The sequence below is a fragment of the Sebastes fasciatus genome, chromosome 13, assembly GCF_043250625.1.
Source record: "Sebastes fasciatus isolate fSebFas1 chromosome 13, fSebFas1.pri, whole genome shotgun sequence".
Classification (NCBI taxonomy): Eukaryota; Metazoa; Chordata; class Actinopteri; order Perciformes; family Sebastidae; genus Sebastes; species Sebastes fasciatus.
Genome location: NC_133807.1, coordinates 12,704,188 through 12,720,273, shown reverse-complemented (window position 1 = coordinate 12,720,273; position 16,086 = coordinate 12,704,188). Strand labels below are relative to the sequence as shown.

Here is a 16,086-nt window from a genome sequence, read left to right as displayed (position 1 = left end):
CATATGTAACTAGTAAAGGAATCCATTGGTACCAACCATGTCATACTAGCTTGTCGCAAAGGAGGCTAAAAAACTTGCGCTAAATTTTGGCGATGACAAACTGTCTTGGCCATTTTCAAAGGGGTCCCCTTGACCTCTGACCTCAAGACATGTGAATGAAAATGGGTTCTATGGGTACTCACGAGTCTCCCCTTTACAGACATGCCCACTTTATGATAATCACATGCAGTTTGGGGCAAGTCATAGTCAAGTCAGCACACTGACACACTGACAGCTGTTGTTGCCTGTTGGGCTGCAGTTTGCCATGTTTGAGCATATTTTTTATGCTAGATGCAGTACCTGTGAGGGTTCCTGGATAATATTTGTCATTGTTTTGTGTTGTTAATTGATTTCCAATAATAAATATATACATTTACTTAAAGCAAGCATATTTACCTGCTCCCATGTTGATAAGAGTATTAAATACTTGACAAATCTCCCTTTAAGGTACATTTTGAATAGATAAAAAATGTGACTAATTTGCTATTAATAATAATAATAATAATCATTATTAATTATGGCCGATCATGCGATTAATAGCGAAAAAATATTGTAAAGTGAAATGGAAAAGGGGTGAGATTTGTGACTCTTTGAAACACTTTTATACACCATCTGTGTTATAATCAATTTATGACAATTCTGTTTATCTACTTACTGTATGGCAATAATGTGTACTTTTACTTGTGTTTTATCTCATACTAGTTAAGTTGACAGTACCTCTGCCTGAACTCCTGGAAGACGATGCGGTTGGGGAAGCCCTGTCTGCAGATACGAATCCCCTCCAGTACACCATTACACCTCAGCTGGTCCAGAACCAGGTGGGGGTCCAGTTTACCAGCCTGGGGGAGGAGGAGGGAGAATAACACGGAGATGAAGAAGACGAGCATTTTGATGTATGGGTAAAGGTTCTGGATAAATACATTTCACTTTAACTTGAATATGCTGCATTTTAATTTGGGTTAAAGTAACAAACAATGCAGTGTGTCTGTCTGTCCTCAAAAGCCACATTCAGGACGTATGCTGTATACATGGTTGCAGTTCTCAATCAAGCAGCAGGTACCACAGGTCACTGTGACAATCTTAAAACTCACTCTTTTCTCATGGTTGGGGATGATGCAGCGGACAAAGTTGGGGTTGGTGTTCCTCAGTGTGGCCATCAGCTTTGATAACTGCTCCTTGTACAGCTGTCCCACGGTGCGGAACATGCCCTTCTTGGTCTTGTAGGCGGCACCAAACGCTGTCTCATTCATGCCCCCAACCTGGTCCAGACCCACGATTCTGTCGACTGGTGATGAAAAATGAGATGGAGAGATAACTGCATTAATGCGGAGATACATATGGAACTTTTGTGATGCTGGTTGTACTTGCAAAGCAAAATGCTGTGCTGTTTACATGAATGTAGAAAAGAGAAAAGCCTTGTAAGTCTTTTATTTAAATCCAATGTGGATATTCATCTGGAAATGTTGTGAAGTGTTCAACGGAGCAGGATTTGCTCTTTTCTAATGTTGTGATAAAGCATGAAGACAGACAATGATGTCACACCAGCTGTGACCAGAGACCATCAGCTGGTTTGATTTTGTAGGAGACATAACATACGCTAGCACACAGCTGGTTGCTCTCAGCTGGCCTACTGCTGAACAATCCATCATTCAAAAATGATTTTAAAGCAGGATCTTACTGAGTCCACCAAGCAGCCTTAGAGTATTTAATGCAGCCAGGACACAGAAACAAACTCTTAAATATGTAACATACATTAGAATATTGCTAAAAAAAGGGAGGCTATTTTAGATTAACCACTATTAAATCTAAAATAATCAAACAGCAAACAAACCTATTAAATAACAGCAATTAGCGTGATTATTCCATTTACTTTTTCTTCTTGTTAGCTACAGATATGCATGTCAATTTAAAATGTAATTTATTTTTGGCCACGGTAGAGCAAAATGAATCAAACTTCCTGCTGTAGGGGCATCTTGATCTTTGTCACATATCATCCCTGAGTTCTCTCGGTATCTTTACTTGTCAACTATCCAATAAAGGCAAAATGTGAAGAAAAATAAACCTAAAAGGTACCCTATGGAGTTGTCTTGTAAACAAACTGAAGTTATTTTTACATTCACTAACCCTCACCCTGTTCATCAAGTACGTCAAATGCATTTCCGTCCTCATAAAACATTTGCAAAGCTGTTTTTTTCTAAGTATTTTAAATCCAACATTGTTTACATATAGTTACTAGACCATAGACTGTATATAACAAGTGGACGTAGTCACCGTGACGTCACCTATTGGTTTGTGGACTGCTTTTTTGAAGCCTCGAGTTCGGCATTTTGGCCGTCGACATCTTGTTTTTTTGGAACCAGATGTAACACGAGAGGGTGGAGCTAAGTACAACCGAACGCTGAATCAGACATTTTTAGGCGACCAACGTGTTACGATTAACTTTCATGAACTGAAAACACACTGTGAAAGGGTTAAAGTTGTTAGACGAAAACACGCAAAACACCCAGACCGGACAACGCCGTGGTAGCGACCTGTCAATCACAAGGTAGCTACACCCTAAAGCATCCCCTGCTTTATGGTCTATTTGACTCTAAATGGGACCATAATTTACTAAATGAACATCATGCTGTATTGAAGAAGACTTGAAACTAGCGATTGAGACCATAAACTCATGTTTACAATGTTTACTGAGCTAATAAATCAAGTGAGAAGAAGGGTCATTTTTTCATAGACTTCTATACAATCAGACTTCTGTTTGCAACCAGAGGAGTCGCCCCCTGCTGGCTATTAGAAAGAATGCAAGTTTAAGGCACTTCCGCATTGGCTTCACTTTTCCAGACCCGAGGGTTGCCGCCTTTTACTAGCTAGCAGTAATCTTCTTCCCTGCCTTTGTTGCCATATTACAACATATTTTGGCGTGTTACCACCACCTGCTGTGACTGTGTATAGTGTCACCTGTAAATCGGCGTCCATGTGCATGTGCACGAGACAAAACAGAGACCCTTTCATAGAACAGTTCCATAACACCAATAGAGGACAAAAAAACTCCACAGGGAAACTTTTAACATCTTCCTCTTTCGTTTTTTCCCATCTCTTTAATATATTAGAGTTAGATTATATATAGGTTGCGAACAAAATCCAAATCCAAATATAAATATGGTCAGAAGTAAAAATGACATAGCAGTGTAGTTCATTTAAAAGTGCATCACAGCACTAAAAGCGATATTCACCGATGTTATAAGTCACATCTAAATCAAAGCTTATATAACATCCTAGGAAATTTCAAAGTTGTGTACTTTTGTGATGTAACAACCAAAACATTTATTTTGCTTATATTTCTCATTAAATAGTTGACCTGAGCTCAAATAAAGGACACGACCCCGTTAAGATTTTAACTGTTAAACATACTACCGCACGGCAGTTCAGCAACGCTACATCTCTCAATCTTTTAATAAAAAGGAATAATGTGTTGGATCAGATATCTGGCGAGCAGATATTCCATTCTCTCAGTACATATAAATACCAGCACTAAGTAAGCAGGAACTTAGATCAATTCTGGATCCACTTCTTCCTCAAAATTTATTTGGACACTGCTATCTCTTCTCTTTCCATCTGCTGTTAGCTCCAACACACACGCTCTGGGTTAAGCCGGTTGAGTGCACAAAATATTGTATAGTTACTGGAATGATTTTTAATATAACTATATCAGCGGACTCAGTGGCCTGCTTATCACCACAGCTTTGCTTTAGACTAAATATCTATTTAGTGGATAGAGGGTATTTGCCCCTTTTAGGTGTGGTGACACCATCTCTAAGCACGGTGTCCCACCAATCCAGTTTCCTTACTGTATCCCATCGACAAAAATGTATCATGGCCTAAAAGCACTTTCAAAATTCATCCATCTAACTAGGCAAATGTGCAATTCTAAAAGCTTATTTTTCTGCTTGCATTGGCTTTCTGTCAAGGGAACCAGTGCGATGCTAACTTTCTGGTTGGCCTACAAAAATACGTCATCCCTGCACCACTCTATAGTTGTTGGAATAATTATAGTGGCAGTAAGCCAACAGCATTCATGGAAGAATGAAATGTTTTAGTATCAAGAGGTTTTTTATAGCCATGCAAAGCCAGAGGGGAGTTTTTAGAGGGGTGCACAGTACAGCCAGGACAGGACAGGGAACCAATGATCCCTCCAGTGCAGAGGATGAGGAGAAGCCAGTGGTACGCAGAGGTAAAGTGCTACTATCATTCACCTGGAGCTTCCTGGAGCCCAGACACATTGTCATAGAAAGAGGCTCTCTGAAACGTCTGAATGTCTACAGCAACAGAGACACACGGACAGAGAAAGAAGGCAGGAGAGTGAGAGAGAGAAAAAAAAACGTGTGCATGCAAACACATACACCCCATCATTCATTCATACACCCACAATCATACACACTTTCACAAGCATTGAGTAGCTGTTAAAAAAGAGGACTGAGGAGCAAATGTCAGTTCTGTTATAATACAGTACATGCATATTATCAAAGCCATGTTATTATTCAAAGCCAGTGTCGGGTTATCAGCTGAACATTCATCAGGAGAAAGAAAGATTAGTCCACAAAGTGTTATATAACCGCTTTGCTTTCCATATATATTCCGTCTGTGATTCCATAAAAAAAACAAATGACAAATTTAAATGGTTATGCAGGCTACCAGATTGAAATATTAACAGTGAACTCGCTGGGGGAGGAAAGAAAAGGATTAGCAATAAATCTGTCATTCAGCTCTGAGAGAAGAATGTCCTTATTACTTCATGTTTTCACAGGCAAAACTCATCCCACATTAGAGAAACCATGAAACACATTGCTGAATGAAACTCAGGAAGACAGGAAGTGAGAGAAGAGAGAATTTTCATTAAATACCCGAGTTTCTAAAATGCTCTGAGGAGTTTACAGTCATGCTAGTGGCATTTAAGTATTTGGTCATAATCCAAAGAATTGGACAAAATAACATTTTGACCTTAAGATAAAAAGTTAAGCATCACCAAAATTGAACAGCTGCACCAAATTTGATGACAAATTGCTGCTAGCATGGCGGGAACCCAAAAATAGAAGACAAAAATACTTTTAACCCATTTGTGCTTGCAAGTGAAATTTTTTTATTTCCTTTGTTGGAAGTGTTCTCTGAGCTTGCCTAGGCACAAATTTGAAGAAATTTTCAAAATTGGTCAAACCGTTTGGCTGAAAAGTGAGCTTTTCTTACCATACTATAGTCTTTGGGCACATGATGGGACTGCTGTTTTTGCAATAGACTCTAGACCATGATAAGAAAATGTCTGTATCTCTGATTCTACAAGGAGCACAATCAAGTATTTGGTATCTATGAACTCATAACACGTTGAATATCAAAGATATGCACACACATGCAGTGTAAAAACATATTTAATATGGAACATTTTTAATTAAAAAGTTTTCAAAAATCTTAATTTTCACTATTAATAAAAGTGTGATATTTTCATGTGATCTAAAAAAATTCAAAACTGTACAGTTATATATTTGCCTAAAGTATCTCCGTTACCAAATTTCGAGACTTTTGACCAATCCGAACAAATGTTGCGTCATTTTTTCCTTATCATACTAAATATAGTCTTTGCGCACAAATGGGTTAAATGCTTTTCTTTTTGTGCCTCATTTGTTCACTATAGGTATGGTGTGTAACATCCGTCTGGACTGATAAAGATAAAGGCACGCTTATTTAGAATTCATATCGCAGATTGTACATCAACATACAGTATTTTTGTACAATTAAAAGCTCAATGAGCTTCCACACAAATGTTTGAGGGACTCACCATCTTTCCAGAGCTCAGCCACAAACTTGTCAGTTGACTGGTGCAGCAGCGTGGCCACATTGTCATTCAGGGGATCCATGTTCTTCATCAGCCATTCATCAGCTTTATAGTCCACCTAAAGGAACATCAGCAGTGTTATTTTAGTGGTTGGACAACAAACTGTGTTTCCATCGAAAATCTCAAACACAAACAGGTTCAGCATTAAGAAATCATGTTTTTTTCTTATCACTACAAATGATAAAAATGAGAATACTTTCGAGGCCGTGACCTGCCCTTTAACCCAAACAGGCTACAGTGTAATATACTGTTAATACCGATAATGACCACACACCTCAGTTACTATTTGGTTACACAAGGTTTGGCATTCGGCAGCATAAAAAGCAACTCAGCATCAAATCAGATTTCATTCATGAACTTTGTTATCTGTCATCCAATCCTTCTCCTTTCATTACTGATAGACCCCAGAGTTAACAGTGTAAAAGAAAACAAATGCTGTAAAAATACACTTTCAGAGGACTGTCTTTCAGTCTCAGATTAATTGCTGCCGGTCTGTTGCTTCACCTGTCTGCAGCAGTCTATGTAGTATATCTTAAGTGACAGCTAGATCTGGCTCTACGGTGTTTCCAAATACCACGCGGTTGTTTTGTCTCACAGGCAGTACCAGATGTGCCGTATGTGCTACGTGGGACGATAACAGATACGATGAGTGGTGAAGTGAATACACAACACTGACATAATAAGAATAATTTTTGGGTTAAGCACATTATATTTGACTGACAGCACAGTCAGGTCTTACTGGACCACAGTGTGCTGATGGGAATAGTCTCTGTAACGTGATGACGGCTTTTACTTGGATGTGTTCCTCAAACGTCTAACGCGCTATGAAGGGTGTTGGACATAATAAGTAATAATTGACACGGTCGGCAACCTGAGCGGAGGAATGTAAAGACCTCCAGATGGGTTTCATCAGAATCCTGGAAAAGCAAACTCCCAATGTTTGTACTTATTTTCCTCTTTGGCATCACTCTGTCAAGCAGGGTTTATTTGATGAAGTTCAAATTTAATGCCTGCTCCAGCATCGAATACGGGATGCTTGACATCGAATCGCTGAATCTGAGATTTTCACCTGTTTGTCATGGCAAGGCTCAGGTCCAGGACTGATGTTTAGACATGACTGACTGATGCTCTTCACTGTGGTCGCAAACACAGACAGGAAAAAGAGACAGGTAAACCTAATTAAACTACCACTCCAGGGATGATATCAGCTTTCCATGTCGCGACTGACAAGGCGTCCTCTCTGGAATGTTGGTGAGTATCGTTTTCTCTTTACAGATGGCAGACCACCACACAAAGGTGAAAGTTGAAAACCTCCGTTATGTAACCACCAGGCACCAAAGGCTCTCAATCACACACCGATGGGAACCAGATGTGGCTTTCCTACAGCAGCGGTACGACAACTGGGCTATTGTTTTCATGCAATGACCTGGTTAACTGCACTTTTAGGGGAGCTAAGTCTGTGCTTCCGAGAAAGGCTTCAACACAGTTGTTGCATAAGGAAAACACATGCATGAATCTGGGGCTATAAAAAGGGGACATGAATAATGGTTTTCACAAATGCCTATTGCTTTTTTAAGAGCTCTCTTCTAAGAGTAGTAGCATACTGAGGTAGTAGATCCAACCCGCTACCATTCCCAAGGGAGCTGTCAGAATGCAAGAAACCTTAATGGGCCTGAAATACATACCTTTCCTGCGTAGTGAATGATGCAGAAGTCGGCTTTGTCCTTGAGCTGACGTGGCTTCTGAAACTTGGTGTGTGTGCCCTGCTCCTGGAGCACCTTGTCTATGAAGGTCTTGTCGGTGGCCTTAGGAAACCAGCACTCCTCGTCCAGCAGAGCGAGGATACCAGGGGGGTTATTCTGAGGAGACAGAATTCGTTTAACACACATATTCCTAGGCAGACCAACACGTTCTCATCCCGTTGCGTACCGTCGCTTTGTCACGCCCCTTAGCGTCACTTTAAGATTATGCAACAAAACCACTATAGTTAGGTTTAGGAAAGAACTAAATGGTTGGGCATTAAACTACTGTTTGTACAGTGAAAATTAAACTGAACGTTGTGAACACGGGACTAGAACGAACAGCTGATTGTAACGTGAAAGTGAAACTTAACGCACAGGACATGAACAGCAGTCTCCTGGATGAAAGCCAGTTGTTGTTGGACCCACCCGCCCACCCGGTGTGTGTCTTTTCGCTCTTAAAACTACGTCACCACAGTCCTGGCGCACTTTCTCAGAGTGTTTATTGTTGTTAATTGAACCCCCGGTGCGTTTCATACCAGTCACTAAAGGGTGCCTCTGTGCGGCGGTATCCCGATGGCCGTGACAAAGCCTCTGTATTTGACGTCCTGAGAATGAGAACGGGCCGGGCAGACACACATACAGTCGCACACATAGATGGAGAACACCGACCGGTCTCTCGATGAGGTCGATGCAGGGCTGCAGGTCCAGGCCGAAGTCGATGAAGCTCCACTCGATACCCTCCCTCTGGTACTCCTCCTGCTCCAGGATGAACATGGTGTGGTTGAAGAGCTGCTGTAGCTTCTCATTGGTGTAGTTGATACACAGCTGTTCAAATGAGTTCAACTGAAAGGAAGCACAAAGCAGGAGTCTGTTAGTTATGGTGACATGTTGATCATTTTGTAAATATGATCAGACAACCTGGATCATTGGATTCTGTTCAATCCATGTGTAAAGAAACAAAACTACAATCTCCAGAAGGTAGTTAAAGTTTTTTGAAAATGAGTTTGTTAATAAAGCAAGACAATCAGCACCTCAAAGATCTCAAAGCCGGCGATATCCAGGATGCCGATGAAAGATGCACCCTGACGTTTGGTCCTGTCCAGGGCCTTGTTGATGCGGTGAACCAGCCAGCGGAACAGCCGCTCATATGTGGCCTTGGCCAGGGCTTCAACAGCAAAGTCAGCCTGAGGAAAAAAAAAACAGAGTGAGTAACCATGAAAGACCCTTAATAATACATGAGTGGAAGTATAAGAATATAAATGTTGTGTTGCTGGTAAAGTTTTGAGTGTTGTTGATGTGTCATGTGCAAAAGTGAGGTAGATATCAAAAGCACAGATATACAAACAGGAATTTTTCAGGTTTGATGTTTTCACTTATTTAACAGCTAAACACGAATGAATAAATATGGATTGCAAACATAATCCTCATCGATAGAGTTAGACGGTACCTCACCTGTTCTTTGGTCTGTGCTTTCTGTACGTAGTCTCGTCCCACTTTGATCCTCGGGGTGAGGATAGCTCTGGTGAACTCCATGACATTCATCCCAAGCAGGTGGCAAAGCTTCTGCGCCACTGGGTGTGCGAGAAAGCAGGAAGCATGTGACATATTGCTTGATATAAATTTCAAATTTCATAAAAAAAAATACAGATTTGTGTTTTTCTTTACTATCTTCGGAATCAGATTTAAGTTTGGTGTTTGGTTAAAAAAATTAAGTCAAAAATCAAATAAATCAGCCTGAAAGCAACACGGCATGACTCTGTTTCAACAATCCAGGATATGAGACCCAAATACTGCATATTCTGGCAGGGCCGAGACCCCAAAATGGACCAGGGAACTAAGATCAGTATGTTTAATGGATCTAACCCCAAGACAACAGATTTAGTAAAACAAACGATTTTATATATTCATTCGCCTTTCTTCTTTCTTATGTGTCTACGGTATAGTCCAGACTGCAGGAGCACCAGAGGCCTGTACTACGAAACGAGTTCAACATACCCAGGGTATCTTCTCGTTATCTCGTTGAACTAACCCTAACAAACGCGATCCCACTAAGCGGTCCTACGACGCTGGTTATCAACTTGGTAAGTCATACCGGGGTTTCTCAAATACCAAGAGGTTTAATACGTAATCCAGGCTAAAATTAGCCCAGTTGAAGCTGCCAAATGCAGGAAGGACAGCTGGCAAAAGAAAAACATGCCGATGTGTGAATGCTGATAAATTAACAGACTTATTGATTTAACGGAATACTCAAAAGTCAGATATATTCGTCCAGATGGGGCAGTAATTATAAAACTAGCTTTCGAAATGGAACGAATTAATAGATTAAACTTCATTATGCCCTTTCGAGTGTTGTGGCATTTATGACTATTTCAGACTTCTTTCAGCTGTGTCCCCGACTCTGGCGTTGTGAAACGGACTTGAGAGCAAGTAAAAACATGAATATAAAAACATAATTCAAAAAGGTAAGCAGCGACTGCATACAGCCAGCTGTCCTTCCTGCATTTGTTAGTTTGAACTGTGTTGCTTTTATACGAGTTGATCTCTTATCTCGAACATAACCTGTTCCGGAGGATGTTAAGTGTTCAGCGTAAGTTACCATGGCGATCTACCCCGTCGTAGGACTGAAAACCCAGGGTTAAACCTGAAGTTACCTCGCTAACCCCAAATCCTGCTTCATAGTACAGGCCTCTGATGGTGCTGACGTGATCCAAACATTATAAGCATTCCAATATAGAGAGACACACAATCTAACTTCAGTGTAATCATGATCCTAACACAGCATGTGCTCACAGTGAATGAGAAAATTGTGACAGTATGCATATATGTGGAAATGATGGTCTGTTTTCCACCACCTGTTGTGGTCGAAGCTGAAGCGTCGGAGTCATCTCATTTTCTGGCTTCATGAATCATGACTGACGCAAGCAAGGAATGGTGTGTGTGTGTGTGTGTGTGTGTGTGTGTGTGTGTGTGTGTGTGTGTGTGTGTGTGTGTGTGTGTGTGTGTGTGTGCGTGTGTGTGTGTGTGTGTGTACGTGTTTCACTTTGACTGGATGTTTACCTGTGTTCTCAGGCATGGAGGCCTGATCGGTGTTTCTCTCTTTCTTAAAGATAATGTTGCCAAACTGCAGCACTGAAGAGACCACCTTCAACATGCCTGGCGAGGATAAGATAAGGATAAGATTAGATAATTGCAGAGTAACAGAGGAAACAAATGTAATTATTGAAAGAGAAGGAGAATATGAAGGTACTGTGTTTCAGGGCACATCTGGAAGTACTACTCACAGACAATCTCTTCATGGGAGAAGCTCATGATGTGCATGGCATCCAGAGTCTCCTGGAAGTTATCCTTGTCCTGCTGGCCAGGGATGGTGACGTTACCATTTGACAGGAAACGGTAGTTGTTAAAGCCTTCAAGAAGCAGGTCCGCTGAAGAAGGAAAGGAAAGAAAGATGATTTTTTAATTCTCAAGTATTTTAATGGTAATTTTAACCAGCATCCTCATATTTATGCTTTAGTTTTAAGATGTATGTTTTTCCAGTTAATGTGCTGTGCTGCGTGTCGGGATACTTTCTGTTCCTTAAGTGTATTAGGAACATGATGCCCTCACAATTACAATTTAAATCATCGTTTGATGGACAGACACATTACAGGCATGTGTTTCAGTCTAGACTAAGAGAGTAAGCAGATAAGTGACGGAGAGATCGAGTGTAGGGCCGCGACTAACAATTACTTTCATTAAAGATTTATATGTTGATTATTTTCTCGATTAATCTATTAGTTGTTTGGTCTATAAAGTGGTGAAAAATGTCAATCAGTGTGTCTTGTTTTGTCCACAGATCAAAGATATTCAGTTTACTGTCACAGAGGAGTAAAGAAACCAGAACATATTCACATTTAAGAAGCTGGAATCAGATAATTTTGACCTTTTTTCCCTTAAAGAATTACTCAAACCAATTAATCAAACATCAAAATAGTTGGAGATTAATTTAATAGTTGAGAATTAATCAATTCATCGATTAATTGTTGCAGCTCTAACTGAGTGACCTTTAACACCCACTAGTTCGTAACAGAAATGTGCTATCTAAACATGTTCTGCATCATCATGAAACAATGTACTAACAAGCTAAATTAAAAGTCGAACGAGGGAAATAGATTGGTTGGCTGGTGCTAATTCAAACAAGCTTCCTTTATTAGCTCTATTCCTCGCCTGAGGTAAACTGGCACAAACATGAAAACCTCACTGTAATTGCTCTGGTGCTTATGTTTAAGACACTCACTTCGGAGATGCTCTCCAGCCCCTGCCAGGAGGCGGTAGAAAATGTGGAAGGTCCTCTCATCTTTGGCCTGTCTGATGGCCCTCGACTTCTCCAGAAGATCTGAGAGCAAAGGTTAAGGACTATCTAGGAAATAACAACATGGAAAAAAACAGGGAACTGATACTGCTGTTGTAGTAAATGTAGAAAAAAAACTACCTTCTGCGTATGAGGAACAACAGGTTGAAATCAAAGATCTTAGAAAAATCCCCAAAATCCCTGCAGAATCAAATCTGTATTCTCTGTAGAGTGTTGCAACAAAGAAATATTATCCTGAGGAGCTTTATCCATTATTTTCCTCAACAGGCATAAATAAACTTGAACTAGAATTACCGCCTCGCGGTTGTATGCCTCCGCCAACCACTCAAGTTTGAGTTTCTTTAGAGCTCAGTGCCCTCTAGCTCCGTCTGGAGAATACGCAGAACGGAGAATGGCATTCTTGTGGTTAAGTGAGCGTAAGCCGTGGTGAGCCGTACAGCCTAACCACTGCTCTCAGATCTAAACTCAATGTGTAAGCCATCTTTTAGCTCCCTTTGTTGTGTTAGAAACAATCCTTAGACTGTCTGCTCCTCCAGCCTGTCCCAGTAATGAGGATACAAGTTTCAATATTGGCCCCGACGATGTAGCCCGTGACGTCAAAGTTGATTCTGATGAACTTCCCCTGCAGGAAACAAGATGCATGTTTATGTTAAAAAACAGTTGTTGAATTTGTTGAATCTTCACAGATTCATTAAAGAAGTCTATGATGTCAGTGTGTACTGTACTGTGTGTGTGTGTGTGTGTGTGTGTGTGTTTGTGCATCTGTCATATATTTCTTCTCTCTTTGTACACCGTTGCATTTTAAGTATAACGTTGTGGATTCTTGCAGACGACAAAGACACAGGAGAACAAAATGTCTATATTAGGAGAAGCCAGGTTAACAGGTCAGAAAGAATCTCAGGCATATCTGTGGTTTCCTGTCAGTGAGTGTGTGTAAGTGTGAATATGTGCCCATACGTCTACTGGTCTTCATTGCTTCTCATCTGAGACAGCCAGTGATTCATGAGGGCTGAACACCATGGTGGTTAACCTCGGCCGCATGGTTTACTTAGTCATGCAGAAATAAAAATGCTTGGAGCGACAATTGATGTGATTTCTGCAACTCATCAGTACAAGATCAGAGATAACAAAAATACTACAAGTGCAGCATCAGTCCATTTTAAAATACTACATTTTTCATGTAATTATAGTATTAGAGAACCAGGAACATATTTTAGCCACCTAAAAGAAAGGCCCACCTAAAAAAATCAATATCAGTTTAAGTGTACGCTATATTTAGAACATTTTCACCGCTTTACTTTGCCGTCAGACAGCTATACAGTCTATGTTTCCGACAGGGAACTGAAGCCGTTATCTATGCTCTCGCCGAAGCAACCAGACTCCATTGAAATAAAAACAGTAATTTTAAATTGAAGAACAAAGGGGTTTGCTGGTCTACTGCTGCCTCGATCGGTCAGTTTGTTTGTGATGTTGTGTGACTTTGGTTAGTTTGGATTCACCAAAGTCACACAATAGCACAAACAAACTAACCGATTGAGTCAGCGTTAGACGAGCAACCCCCGTGTTCTGCAAGGTAAAGTTATAGTTTTTTTGGAGTCTGGTGGCTTTGGCGAGAGCATAGATGAATACAACGGCTTCAGTTCTCTGTCAGAAAGGGCTGTCTGATGGCAAAGTAAAGCAGTGAAAATATTCTATTATATACTATAACATACACTTTTTTTAGGTTTGCCTTTCTTCTAGGTGGCTAAAATACATTTTGCTGCCGGCCCCGTCCACAGCAGTACACCGCTTTGGTTCTACACGGTAACTCCTGTCTGCTTCTCTTAAGTACGTGCTGACCGTCATCTACTGTAAGTAATATACTGACTATGGATAAGTACCTCATACAACCCTATTTCAAAACACCCGAACTATCCCTTTAAAATAAAAAAGCCCCAAATGAGATATTTGCAGAATGGCACTGGATGACATGAAGCAGGAGGACCTGGGTTTAGATTATGTACATTTCTTTGTACATATCTGTTAAGGCAAATGTAAACTGCACTGATAGTCAATGAGGCATTTACGTAAATCCGTATCCCGTCTGGTTACTATCTGTACATATGTTAAATCAAACAAATGATCATTTACAACAGAAACCGTGAACTCACAAAGCGAGACGAGTTGTCATTTTTCACTGTCTTTGCATTGCCAAAAGATTCAAGGATGGGGTTGGCTTGCAGGAGCTGGCGTTCCAACTCACCCTGTGGAGAAAGACGGAGAGGTAAGAAGCCAACTTGCTGTCAAACATTTCTTATGTCTGGCACCACGTAATGAATCTTTTTATCATTATTAATAACAATTTTCTGCCAAAACATACACAAGCTGGTGGTGAGAAAAGAAAAAAAATTCTTCGAAAACAGAGCAGCGAGAGAAAAATATAGCCACGTTAACATGCTAAACCGATCGTACTGACAGTCAGCAATTTATCATGGCTCTGTTGGCTTTACTTTAGTCACCTGCAGTACAATGTGATTTTTGTCAAGGGAACTCAACAAGTTTAATGGGCCAAGAGTACCAAACAGTTTGAAGGAACTCGTGAAACCACAAAGCCAACACGGCGAGTGTGTTTCGACACATGCCCTACAGTGAGTGGTTAGCTCGGGTCGATGAGTGAGAGCCTTCTCCAGGCCTGCAAATTCCTATGGTTATGATGATATACACTATATATACGAAGACTGTACCACCACGATGGTAATGATGGCTTCCTCCCAAATCTCCAAACCTGGGTAGATATGCGGTTGGGACATTCCCTACACAACCCTAGAAACCTCCACTTCCCCTACACATGACACAACCCTCTATCCAGGGCAGTACAGAAATAGATCCTGCCTTGAACTGACTCCAGGATGCTCATCTGGACTCTGACTGCCCAGCGGGAACAGAGTGGCTGGTTGATGCTATAGACCAGCCAGAAATTGCATGCTAAATTACCGCAACTTCATCATCGTCATCTCAGTACGCAGGTTTTGGTTGCTTAGGAACGGCAGGCTTGATAGGAACGCAACCTCCAAAGCACCTTGGATAAAAGGATGAAAGCGACACGGCTGCCGATTTCCACGCCTTTAAGACACGACATTTGAACGGCCCCACAGAGTACGGAAAGAGTACATCGCGGCCAGAATATCCCTCACAGAAGGTGCTGTTCAAACACAGAAACATGTAAACATCATAAATGAAAAATAACATGTGCTCTTGCATAAAATTGTGAAAATAAGTTGGGAAATAATGTGTCTTCTGAGGCCCTATCGTGCTTGAAGAAGTTGGTCAGAATTGATCAGCATGACACTGGGAAACGACAAGAAACAGGGTTCAGAACAAAAGTTTCCTGACCGACAAGGTTTCACTCTGCTAGTGGTCTACATACAAAGTTTAATCTCTCGGCCCAGACATGGACAGTGTGGTCCATCATACAGCACTTTGACATATTTGTGCAGCCTCCTGTCTGTCTGAATGTGTTAGGAAAACCCATCTCTCCTAACGTGGGTTTTACTGAGGGAAGAAGGGAGTAACTATCCTCCTCCTCGTGTTTTTCATTTATCTTTCAGCGTCTGAATGACATAGAATAACACAGTGCATACATCCCTGTGTAACTAAAGAATAAATAGGTATTCCCATGCGTCTTTCTCACTGAAAGAAATATGAAAGTGTGGTTCCCTCTGGTCTGCTTTACCTCTTCTCCACTACTTCATCAACCCCCTTTTCACCCCCTTCTCCTCCACCTTCCCTTCGCTCTCCCTCTATCCCTAGTTCCACATTCCTCTGGCCTCTACTCAGAGGCAGCCGTAATGCAACGCAGAAGGAAAGCAGCATTAAGGAGGTCAGTGTGGATGGTGTGCTCTGGCAGGGAAGCGCTGAGGCGCCGTGTTACAGCTACTGAAACACGGCACATTAAACTAGCATTCACCCGGATTGCGTGTGCTCAAAGCTGCAGGTTATAGGTTGCAGCTAAGGCTCTGCTTCCATAGTTATTAAATTTAGAGAGGACACGGAAACATCAGGTATTGATTTAGGGAGGGAAAGAAAAATAGCTA

At 41.0% G+C, this 16,086-nt stretch overlaps 1 protein-coding gene across 4 annotated transcripts in view; it reads right to left on the bottom strand.

Annotated features, from left to right (window-relative positions):
• Positions 1-16,086, bottom strand: part of LOC141780338 (myosin-10) — a 72,745-nt gene that overhangs the window by 13,825 nt on the left and 42,834 nt on the right. For 2 of the 4 annotated variants that reach the window (XM_074655512.1, XM_074655513.1), the window contains 13 exons: positions 14,164-14,256; positions 12,572-12,635; positions 11,939-12,037; positions 10,944-11,087; positions 10,720-10,815; positions 9,115-9,233; positions 8,694-8,846; positions 8,332-8,505; positions 7,606-7,779; positions 5,864-5,978; positions 4,290-4,352; positions 1,131-1,324; positions 757-878 (listed from right to left, as the gene is read on the bottom strand). In XM_074655512.1, the coding sequence (XP_074511613.1) occupies positions 757-878; positions 1,131-1,324; positions 4,290-4,352; positions 5,864-5,978; positions 7,606-7,779; positions 8,332-8,505; positions 8,694-8,846; positions 9,115-9,233; positions 10,720-10,815; positions 10,944-11,087; positions 11,939-12,037; positions 12,572-12,635; positions 14,164-14,256 (1,610 nt within the window). The remainder of the gene's footprint in view (positions 1-756; positions 879-1,130; positions 1,325-4,289; positions 4,353-5,863; positions 5,979-7,605; positions 7,780-8,331; positions 8,506-8,693; positions 8,847-9,114; positions 9,234-10,719; positions 10,816-10,943; positions 11,088-11,938; positions 12,038-12,571; positions 12,636-14,163; positions 14,257-16,086) is intronic. The other 2 variants (XM_074655514.1, XM_074655515.1) reach the window with 1 other exon arrangement.